The sequence below is a fragment of the Cebus imitator genome, unplaced genomic scaffold (assembly GCF_001604975.1).
Source record: "Cebus imitator isolate Cc_AM_T3 unplaced genomic scaffold, Cebus_imitator-1.0 Scaffold74, whole genome shotgun sequence".
NCBI lineage: Eukaryota > Metazoa > Chordata > Mammalia > Primates > Cebidae > Cebus > Cebus imitator.
This window is the reverse complement of record NW_016107389.1, coordinates 4,028,204-4,040,128: the sequence shown is the minus strand read 5'-3', so window position 1 is coordinate 4,040,128 and position 11,925 is coordinate 4,028,204. Positions and strand designations below refer to the sequence as shown.

The following is an 11,925-nucleotide window of genomic DNA, read 5'->3' as shown; positions in this document are numbered from 1 at the left end:
TGTTTTGTTTTCCCTTTGAGATGGAGTCTTGCTCGGTCACCCAATCTAGAGTGCAGTGGCACAATCTTGGCGCACTGCAACCTCTGCCTTCTGGGTTCAAGCAATTCTCATGACTCAGCCTTCCAAGTAGCTGGGATTACAGGCACGCATCCACCATGCCTGGCTAATTTTTTTTGTATTTTTAGTAGAGATGGGGTTTCACCATGTTGGTCAGGCTGGTCTCAAACTCCTGACCTCAGGTGACCTACCTGCCTTGGCCTCCCAAAGTGCTGGGATTATAGGCATGAGCCACCATGCTCAGGCTCTGCTATGACTTTGAAAACCAAATTATGTCTTCTTAAGCGTTTATATTCCCTAGTATTTGGGGTATTGACACCGTTTTATGTTCACTTGATTGCTTCCTGTTTTCTTTCAGTTATGCCTTTGATATTCTTTAGATATCATTTTACTTCATATTTGTTTTCTCATGTCATTAGAGAGGCACTGAAGTATTCCAAGGACACAACCTTATATTGTAGGTGTTAGTAAATGAAAATCACTAATGACTACTCAGGGTCTCAGTCACTTTTTCCATGAATCTGCTGTATGACCTTTCACTTCTTCCACCCTTGGAGCTTCATTTTCTAACATGTAAAACTAGAGCTTATAAATTTAAACCTGTTGCTTCTCTAATTGAAATGCTAGTAGTAGGATCAGGGCACTAATCTAACTACCCCTCTCTCCTCCCACTTCTAAGGGCAGCTCTTTGGAACCCAAGCACTGTTCAGATCAGTTTCTGCATAATTTCTCTTTGTGGCAAAATATAAATAACATAAAAGTTACCATTTTAACCATTTGTAAAGTGGCCCAGTGGTCTTAAGTACATTTACACTGCTGTGCAATGAACATACCATCCACCTCCAGAACTTTTTCATTCCCTCCAAACAGAAACTTTTGTGCCCACTAAACAATAGCTCCCCACTTCTCTGACCCACACCTCAGGCAACCACCATTCTACTTTTCGTGTCTATGAATTTTGTTATCCATAGGTACCTCATGTAAGTGGAATTGTATAATAGTTGTCCTTTTGTGACTAGTTTATTTCACTTTGCTTAATGTCTTTAAGGTTCGTCCATATTTTGGCATATGTCAGTATTTTCTCCCTTTTTAAGGTTGAATAGTATTCTAATGTATGTACATACATTTTGTTTATCCATCAGTTAGTGAACATTTGAGTTGTGTCTGTCTTGGTTATTGTGAATAATGGTGCTATGTACATTGATATACAAATATCAACTGAGTCTCTGCTTTCAGTTATTTTGGGTATATACAGAAGTAGAATTGCTAGATCATATAGCAATTCTATGATTAGTTTTTGATCTGCATAATCTCTTTAAATCTCTTTTAGCATATTAATATTTGGATTCTTTTTTCCTCACATATCCAGCCAATGAAAGCATGACATCTTTACAGAGTGCGACTTGAAACTTTATATTTAGGAGATCTTTTAAGACCATATTCATTGTGATTTTTTTTTTTTTTTTTACTATAATGTTATGTTGTGAGGCCTTTAACAAAATTATGTTCAAAGCACATGCAAGTTCTGTCTCTGTTTTTAGCTGACTATATCATGTTCCTACTTCCTTCCCTTCCCAGCTTAGATTCCATGACCCATCATGGAATCAGTCAATCACCTGCAAACATCCTTATCCCTGTTCTTCCTACACTATACTTGCCTTGAAAATTCCCAAATCTGTTTAAACCCAACTCTTTGACCTATTCTTTGTCAGCCGAACATGTTTGGAGGAAAAGCACAAAACCTGGAGCTTGCCTTACTTGAAATTTATTAGCACAAATCCCAAATTAACCTAAAACTACCCTGTAGTCATAAGAAATTGCTCTATGTAAATTTGTTTTTCATTTTCACACTTTTTCCCTATTTCCTCAGACTTCTGGTATTTGTTTCCCACTCCCCACAGATCAATACATTTTGCTGTCAAAATAAGTGCCATCAGCAGTGATTTAGCCTTGTCTGCCCATCATCATCTAATTTCTGTTCTATATGCAGGTATTTTGTTCTGCCTCCTCTAACAGTGAGTGAAGTGCCACCCTTTATCCAAGGCCAGATCTTTCACTTGTGCATGGATCGTATCTGCTTTCACCTACCCAAGTACTTGCCTTCAGTTCTTTATAACTGAAGACCATCTCTGTCTCTCCTCAATAAGTATATACCTCTCTCAAGTTACTCTCATTAGCATCAGCAAATATATTTTTTTTGTTTTTCCTTTAAAAAAATGCTGAATTTCTCGCTCAGGCCTGTAATCCCAGCACTTTGGGAGGCCGAGGCGGGTGGATCACGAGGTCAAGAGATCGAGACCATCCTGGTCATCATGGTGAAACCCCGTCTCTACTAAAAATACAAAAAAAACATTAGCTGGGCATGGTGGCGCGTGCCTGTAATCCTAGCTACTGAGGAGGTTGAGGCAGGAGAATTGCCTGAACCCAGGAGGCGGAGGTTGCGGTGAGCCGAGATCGCGCCATTGCACTCCAGCCTGGGTAACAAGAGTGAAACTCCGTCTCAAAAAAAAAATACTGAATTTCTCTAGTCTCCTATGTAGAAACATTCATTTACAGAGTTGCCTTTTAAAGTCATTCAGGATTTAAACAATAATGTTGAAACATCATAAAGAAACTACCCAGCTTAAAAATAAAACATTATCCAATCAGTTGAATATCTCTATGATCATTTCCCAGTAGACTCCCCTCCTTGTTCACCAGATATCACAGCCTCTCTAATTTAGTTAGGTTATTATCTCCAGCCCACTCCACTGAGATTGTCCTAAACACAGTCACCATTGACTTCCAGTATACTAAATTTAGTAGTCAATTATCTGTCTTCATATGATTCAGCTTCTGAGTAATCATTTGGTAGTGTCAATCCATAACATTTTTCTAAAATTGTTGCCTCACTTAGTTTCCATAATATCAAACTCTTCTATTTCTTATGTTAGCTAATTGACAACTACTGAATTGTCCTTTTTCCCATCCTTGAAATATTGGCTGCCTAAGAATTCAGTTCTCTAACTTTTCATCTTTCCCATCTTTACTTTCTCTTTGGGTTATCTTATGGTTTAAATATCAATATTATCTGTATGCTGACAACTCTCAAATCTCTCTAGTCCCAACTAATTTCCTGAACTCCATACATTCCCTACTCTGAACCTACCCCCACTGTTTTCTTCACTGCTGCCCATTTCAGTAAATGGTATCTTTACTCACCTACCTGTCAGGCCTGAAAACTACAAGTCATCCTTTTTCTTTCCTTATTTTATACACATTATGATTACAGTCCATTAACAAAATGTATCCCAATTCCAACCACTTATCACTACCACCATTCCTACTGCCCTAATCCAACCCACCATGGTCTCTCCATTCAGCTACTATAGTAGCTTTTTAACCAGTTTTCTGGCAGTCATTCTCAAACCCTTTATGTTTTATCTCACAATAGGCAGACTTCAAAATCCACCAGTGGTTTCTCTGCCTTAGAACAGCATCTGAATTCTTGATTATGTCTTTCAAGGAACCTCTACCTTTATCTCCAGTCTTATCTTCTGCCACTGATGGTCATCCTGAAATTTAAGACTCCTGAGATACTAACCACTGTATCTTTGACCCACCCCCATGACATTCTGATTATGTGTCTGACATGGGGTTCAGAGTCTGTATTTTAAAAAATCATCTCAGTTGATTCTTATGTTAACTTGACACCACCTTATTGAGAAATAAAGTTTTCAGTAAATAATGAGGACACAAATGTATTCCTATGTAGAGAAAGGTTTTTTGAAGTTTATACCTGTAAGAGCTTTCCTCCCATACATGTAAAGTTTGAAAAAGCTCTCCAGGTGAAACTGATATGATCCCCCATCCAAGCATTACCAGCAAGAAACACATCCCTCTATTCCATGGAACCATTATCTTTCTCTGTCAATAATTTCTTGAAAACCTAAGAGTGAACATTTAGTATACTTTAGATACCAGGCAGGTAAGTGGGTAAATTTGAATTTTGTTATGAAATTATGGAATTTGACTTGTACATCATTACCGGATGATCAGCCTTTTTTAGTCAGAGCTGAGACTTTCCTTAGAAGACAAGTTTATCTTCAAGTCAGCCAGAATGTTCAGTGAATACTGAAATTCTTTGTAAGCAAATTACGCTTTTAGGTTATATTTGATTATTTATATCTGGTGACTGATATTTGTTTGCGTAGGGATATTTTGGTTTGGTTATAAGTCTGTTTTAACTTTCTAATTGAACAGTCATCTTAATTTCCTTTTTGTTTTTTTTTGAGACAGGTTCTTGCTCTGTTGCCCAGGCTGGAGTGAAGTTGCTGGATTTTGGCTTACTATAGTCTCTGCCTCCTGGGTTCAAGCGATTCTCATGCCTCAGCCACCTAAGTAGCTGGGATTACAGACACGCACCACCATGCCTGGCTAATTTTTGTATTTTTAGTAGAGGCAGAGTTTCTCTATGTTGGCCAGGTTGGTCTTGTACTTTTGACCTCAAGTGTTCTGCCCGCCTCGGCCTCTCAAAGTGCTGGGATTACAGGCGTGAGCCACCACACCTGATCTTAGTTGCCATTTTAAAAACACTGTGTATCCTGATCAGTTCTGTGGTCAGTGGCTAGGGATTGTCAAATTTTGCAGGAAGTAAATTTATTGTATGCTGATTTCAAATAATTTATGCATTTCACAATAAGCTATAAACCTAATTCATTTTAAAAGATTGAAAGTTAGGATGGCTGGGTGCAGTGACTCATGCCTGTAATCCCAGCACTTTGGGAGGCTGTGGCGGGTGAATCATCTGAGGTCTGGAGTTCGAGACCAACCTGTTGAACATGGTGAAACCCAGTCTCTACTAAAAATACAAAAATTAGCTGGACATGGTGGCAGGCACATATAATCTCAGCTACTTGGGAGGCTGAGGCAGGAGAATAGCTTCAGCCTGGGAGGCAGAGGTTTCAATGAGCTGAGATTGGGCCACAGCACTCCAGCCTGGGGGACCCAAAAAAAAAAAAAAATTAGGGGGAGGATAAAATGAAATGTCCTATATTGGGCAACATTTCAACTCTTTTATTGCCTCCTCTTTTCAACTTATTTTAGTAAGTGTTGATTTTATACAGTATTCTTTTCTAAGTTCAATGATATTGTATATAATTTCTCTAGAGTAAGCAGAAGGTCAGATACATGTCCCTCATCTAAAGTACACAGAATTACAGTTTATTTAGCTACTAAAATGATTACTCACTAGGGCAAGTTACTTTGCCTTTCAGGATTTCAGGTTTCTCTATAAATCAAAGGTGGTGGTTTGGTTTTGTTTTGTTTTGTTTTCAGTACCAACTTTTATTTATTCATTTAATGACAAATTTTTAAAAGTAAAGTGAATGAAACCATTTGTGATTAAGATACATAGAACTTCAATGTAGAAGAAAAAAGGCCTTGCTGGGAAACAGTCGATGAGAAACACTGGAAAGCATTTCACAGACGCACAGAAAGCTCACATTGTAAACAGGATTAAGTTGCTCTTGATTTTGCTTGTAACGTCAAGGTTTCATTTTGCTTAGCCTGAGATCCCACTCAGTTTCAAACTGCCTGTCGTCGAGGAAAGCTTTCCATTTAGTGTACCCCTCTTTCCCTCGATTACCGATGGCCAGGTCTTCACCAATACCTCTTCCTCCATGAAGCTCTCCCAGTCCAGTTTAGACTTCTCAAGGGTGCTCATTTTCTGCTTCTTGGCACTGCTTTTCCCCAAAAGGCTGCTCTTGATCTTTTTAACCCTGACCTGGCAGGGAGTGATGGCAGAGCTGAAGAGACCTTAGCCTGTGGTTTTTCTTTCTCGTGCTGCTTGAAGAAGGATTTGGCCTCTTTAGATGTAGCATCCGCTTCCTTAGTCACCCTTACTTCTTCACCGGCAAAATCAAACACCTTGGTGATTTTAACATTTTCTGTTTCTTTAGGTTTCTCTAGCTCTTCTGCTTTTACTAACAATTTAGTTGAGCTTGTCTCTTCAGTCTCCTCTACTTTCTTAACTTGTGTACTTGGGGGCACTTTTGATTTTGGTCCCATATCATTGAGGAATTTGGCCCAGAGTTCATCCTTCTCCTTTTTCCTTGCCTCCTCTGATCCAATGCCTTTTTTCTGCCCTGCTTTTCATCTTCCTCCTCACTGCTGCTACTCTCAGATTCTGAATTGGCATCTTCCTCTTCCTCTTCTAAAGAGATGTCACCTTGTCTTCTCTTCCTGGTTGGAATGCTCTGGCTCTTTCTCTTTTTTTCCCTTTGGTTTTCCGTGTCTGCTCTTCACCATCCACTTCATCTTCCTTCATTAATTCATTTACATCATCTTCAGTATACTCTCCACCTGATGGCACGTAATCCTCGTCTTCCTCCGACATGGAGAAGCCTTCGGAGTCGAATTCCTCCATGTCGCTACCCTTCAATGCTGGTCAAACTTGCAGGACCGCAGCAACTGCCTCAAATGGCAAAGCTCTAGGGAGAGACAAAATCAAAGGTTATTTTAAAGGAGGAGTCGGTAAACTACAAGCCAGCTGGCCAAATCTCTCACCTGCTTCTGTATAGCCCATGAGCTGAGAATTTTTAAAGAGTTTGAAAGAAAATGCAACAGTGACCCTTTGTGGTCTGCAAAACCTAAAATATTGACTATTTGACCTTTAAAATTTTTTTAAATATTATGAAAGAATTATGATGCTAAGAAACTTGGTAAATACATTTTGCTTTAATAATTAGAATGTGTTGATCCTTTAAAATTAATTCACTGTGGAGGACAACCAGTTAATGAAGTTGTATGTTGTATCAGCTGTCTTTTTATATGTAAAAAAAAAGCAAGTTTGAAAAAATTTAAATTTCCCTTGTCAAATTTTGTTTTAGGGATAATTGGTGTATGCAGTAATATCTTTAGAATTGAAGTATCTAGTTTCTTAAAATAATTCATGCAAGTACTAAATGATAGATTAGCATATCTTATTAGTTCCATTACTAAAAGCAGTGCATTTTTGTATTTTCTTTCATTTAGATAGAAGCAGATTTGGGATATCCTGGAGGTAAAGCAAGAATTATTCATAAGGAATCTGATATCATTACTGCCTTTGCTGTTAATAAGGTAAGTACATAGACATTCTCTTTTGTGTATTAAGTATTTATAGTTGGAGAATATCTTCTTTTTTATCAGTTTATTCAGTATTTCTTTAAAAAAAAAAAAAAAAAAAAACAGAGTTTTGCTCTTGTTGCCCAGGCTGGAGTGCAATGGCGCGATCTTGGCTCACCACAACCTCCACCTCTGGGGTTCAAGCAATTCTCCTGCCTCAGCCTCCCGAGTAGCTGGGATTATAGGCATGTGCCACTACACCTGGCTGATTTTGTATTTTTAGTAGAGACGGGGTTTTTCCATGTTGGTCAGGCCGATCTTGAACTCCTGACCTCAGGTGATCCGCCCACCTCAGCCTCCCAAAGCGCTAGGATTACAGGCATGAGCCACCATGCCCAGCCCAGTATTTCTTTCCCAAAGCTACTTCCAGTTCCTTAAATTGCAATCTGGAGACTTTTTTTATATTATAAAATGATATTATTTGATAATGTGATTTTGTTATTATATGATTTTGGAAATAAAGCTTATAAAATACATAACGTTTTATTACTATGCAGAGAGAAGTACCAAATGTATAGGTGATAGCTTTAGAATTTATGCAATGTAGTGTGGTAGTTAACCCACAGAAAAGGTTTTTTTAAATATTCCTAATGAATATGTTAAATGTGGTTTTGGATATTTGCTAGGTTTAAGCTTATGTGTGACCCAAATTCTCCCTCTTTGATTTATACCTCCAGTAGCTGCCCAATGTGTGTGTGTGTGTGTGTGTGTGTGTGTGTGTGTGTGTATTTTTTTTTTGTATTTCTTAGATTTCTACTTAACACCCTCATTAGATGTCTATAAGCTCCTCACAGAAGAGGTGACCTTAGGTACTATGGTCCAAGGTTGAAATCTGTCTTAATCATTTTCCCCTTCTATCTCCCTTAATTGCCTTACTGTATAGTTCCTAGTGACTTCTAGTTACCCTTTTGTTTTCTTTCCATTAACTTAAAGGATATGTGTATCTTTTTTTAATGTATTTATAGAATATACCTAAAGGAGATTTGGTATACATATATATATAATAAATTATCATAGGTTCCTAATTTTAAAATAATTTTTAAATGTTATGTAGATACATACCCTGTAATATATACAGGGAAATGAGATATACAGGGAAATTACCCATTTAGTAATCCTTTCACCTGTTGGTTTTCTGTCTTTCGGTGCTATGTCTGTCTTCTCTGAATTCTCCTGGACAGTTTGTTTGTTGTTCTGTGTGTTTCACTTCATTTCCCTCTTAGACACCTTGAACAATGACTGGCTAAAGGGCTAATTCCAGATTTGCCTGCCTCAAACAGTTCTGTTAGTTGTCACAGAAACAGTTCTGTTTGAAGCAGGCAAATCTGGACTCAGCCCGTTAGCCCGTTGTAATATCTGTATAACATGATATTACATATATATGTCAAGTACAGAATTATTGGCCAGGTGCAGTTGCTCACACCTATAATCCCAACACTTTGGGAAACCAAGGCAGTAGGAGCACTTGAGGCCAGGAGTTTGCCAGCCTGGGTAACATTGTGAGACCCTGTCTCAACAAAAAAATTATTATCTATACCTGCATTAGCTGTTCTTTCTTGAAGAAAATATGATTTAAAATATTCTATGCTATGAAAGAAACTAGTTATTTTCTTCTTGAGGTTTATATATAAGTACTAGTAATGAATGGTTATTCACATATATAAAGTCTACAGTACTATCTATGAATATGGCTTTTTAATTTTATTTCCCCAGATCTGCTATTTTTAATACCCTTACTAAATTTGCAGGTGATTCCTTTTGCTTTAAATTGCATTTTTTTAAATGCCATTGAGATTTTTTTTTTTTTTTTTTTTTTTTTTTTTTTTTTTTTTTTTTTTTTTTTTTTTTTTTTTTTTTGCCATTTGGTTGGTTGGGAACTACCTGTGTCGAAAACTATGGAGGGTCTCAGATTTTACCTTAAATTAAAACTAACAGCTTTCTGTTTCTGTTTCTGTTAGTTTTCACAGAAACAGTTCTGTTATAGGAAGGCAATGGATTGTTTAAACAGTCCACTTAATTGATTTATCAAACAGTTTAATGGATGCTAATGGAAGACATAAGACTCTTGGATCAGAGACAAAGGACAGTTTATGTCTAACAGCAAGAGCAATAACCAGAAAATCAGCATTTTACATTGGTTTCCTGAGACACAGTTTCCAGAGAATGATAGGAAGAGGGCCAGATGATACCTACCTGTACACATAGTAGTTTGTATTATGGGAGAGGGTCACTGAGTTTAGGGAACCCAAATCTTTTGTAATAGATAGTAAGCATACTTGCCCTTTGCTCTGGCTATAGCTATACAAACATCCTGGCAATGATACTACAGGAAAAAGGGCAGATACGACTCACTTATAAAACATGCAGAATTTGGGAGACCCATGGAGAATTACCACCCAAAAATCTAGCTATATCATTTTTCCATTTATCTCTAAGGTCTCAGTTTTTTCTTATTAGTTTGTGTTAGAATCTTACATAGCAGTAATGTTAATCCTATTTTCTCTTGCTGTCAGTATCTTCCTGTTTTCTGTTTTAAAGATATGCTATTGAGTGATTGATTGATTGAGGCAGAGTCTCATGCCTGGTGCCCAGTGCTGCAGTGCAGTGTCGGCTCACTGCAGCCTCGACCTCGGTCTCAAGCAATCCTCCTACCTCATTCTCCCAAGTAGCTGGGACTACAGACCCATGCCACCATGCCCAACAAATGTTTGTATTCTTTGTAGAGATAGTATTTTGCCACGTTTCCCAGGCTAGTCTCAAACTCCTGAGCTCAAGCTATCCATCTGCTTCCACCTCCTAAGTGCTAGGATTATAGATGTGAGCCACTGCACTCAGCCAAGTACATTTTTGATTCATAGGCATTTAAAATTTCATATCATTTAATCTTACCAATTTTTCATTTGCAATCTTTTCTAGCATACTTCTCCCACTATTTTTCTGCCCCTATACCTTTTTTCTGTGATCTTGTCACCCTCTCCTTCCTCCCGCCCCACAAGATTGAAAAGCTTTAGGAGGAAGTTGTTTTATTTGAATAATTAATAATTATGTTTTTACTTTGGAGTTCCTTATTGCCCTCACCTTTCTCTACCCTACAGGGCTCCTATCTTTTTCAGCATCTTCCTCCACGTTTCTGAATTGTGCAAACCTTAGAGAGAGCATAGCATTCTAGCAATCTAGAAAGACAGTACTGAGAGAAGAAATAAAATGGTGCATGTATTGTCATTTATATTGGCTTTCTATTGGATATACTCTTCCTAGAACATAAACATATCTGCAAACTGAAGCTTATTATTTCACTAAAAGTAAGAATGCTGTATATCTTGTTCTTTAGTTATTTCTAGAGGTTATTTCAAAACTGCCGTTTTCTCAAGCAGGTCATATACCTGTTTTGCCTGTTTCTTTTAAAATTACTCTTTGACTTATTTTTCAGGCAAATAGAAACTGCATAGCAATCGCTTCCAGTCATGATGTTCAAGAATTGGACGTTTCTGGAATTCTAGCCACACAGATCTACACTTGGGTAGATGATGATATAGAAATGGAAACCAAAGGGTAGGTACCTTCATCCTTTGTTTTTTTTTAGTAATGTTTCAGTATGAGTAACTATATCCACTCATCTATAACTTTCGAAAGATTCTTTTAAGCAATACTTTATAGATTGTAAGCAGAGTAGAAGCTGATGTCCTAAATGAGGGGTGGCAAGAGCTTTAAACAAGGGAATTGAGAGCAGAGTAAGTGAAGGGAACAGAAGTTGTTCAGGTGTGAGGTCATTGTGTGTGAGTTAGGAATAAGAACTGAAAAAAATTAATTTTATAGGGAAATATAAATTGAAAGTTTAGAGCTTTCAAGTGTAAAAAAGAAATAAACGAGTTCATTTTATTCTGGTTGACATTCCTTTATAGATCAGAAGATTTCTTGGTTATACATGCTCGTGATGATTTAACAGCTGTTCAAGGTACAACTCCATATACACATAGCAATCCTGGCACTCCAATCAACATGCCATGGCTTGGTAGTACACAGACTGGCAGAGGAGCATCTGTGGTATGTAAAATTAAAAATAAATTTAAGTTATATGTAACTGTCCTATTTTTCCCTCTAGGTTAATGGAGAAAGGGTGATTTAAAACATTTTTCTTAATTCCTAAAGTTTTAATAAATCTTACATGTTGGAAATTATAAATTTTGATAATGAAGAATAATGTGTTTTCATTTGAAAGGGTAACAACAAACTGTTTTAAAAATATACTTTGCTTGAAAACCAAAAAGCTATATTTTAATTAAGAATTATTTGAAACATAATGGTTCAGATCAGGCTTCAGCAAGCTATTGCCCATAGATCAAATACTACCCATCAACTGTTTTTATATAGCTAATATGCTAAGAATGGTGTATACATTTTAGTGAAATGGTATATGCATTGTCTTTTCGGTGGTTGAAAAAACAACATAATATTTTTTGGCACATGAGAATTAGATGAAATTTTATTTCAGTGTCTATTTATAAATAAAGCTTTATAGGAACATAGTCACAGTCATTTGTTTATATTTTGTCTGTGAATGCCTTCACACTACAGTGTCAGAATTGAGTATCTGCAACAGAAACTAAATGTCCATAAAGCCAAAACATTTGCTATCCAGTCCTTTATAAAAAAAGTTTGCAAACTCTGTCTAGATATCCTTTGATGGATGTCAATTAACAACTCTGTTCATATTAAGTATCA

The 11,925-nt window shown here is 37.1% G+C and overlaps 1 protein-coding gene and 1 pseudogene across 9 annotated transcripts in view; one reads left to right on the top strand and one right to left on the bottom strand.

Annotated features, from left to right (window-relative positions):
• DMXL1 (Dmx like 1) overlaps window positions 1-11,925 on the top strand; it is a 174,824-nt gene that overhangs the window by 136,428 nt on the left and 26,471 nt on the right. For all 9 annotated transcript variants that reach the window (XR_001826286.2, XM_017531876.2, XM_017531877.2 and 6 more), the window contains 3 exons: window positions 7,072-7,158; window positions 10,634-10,755; window positions 11,106-11,247. Coding sequence is in view for 8 of the 9 variants with exons in the window: in XM_017531876.2 (XP_017387365.1) it covers window positions 7,072-7,158; window positions 10,634-10,755; window positions 11,106-11,247 (351 nt within the window). In the remaining variant the exon portion in view is untranslated. The remainder of the gene's footprint in view (window positions 1-7,071; window positions 7,159-10,633; window positions 10,756-11,105; window positions 11,248-11,925) is intronic.
• LOC108306797 lies at window positions 5,371-6,542 on the bottom strand (annotated as a pseudogene).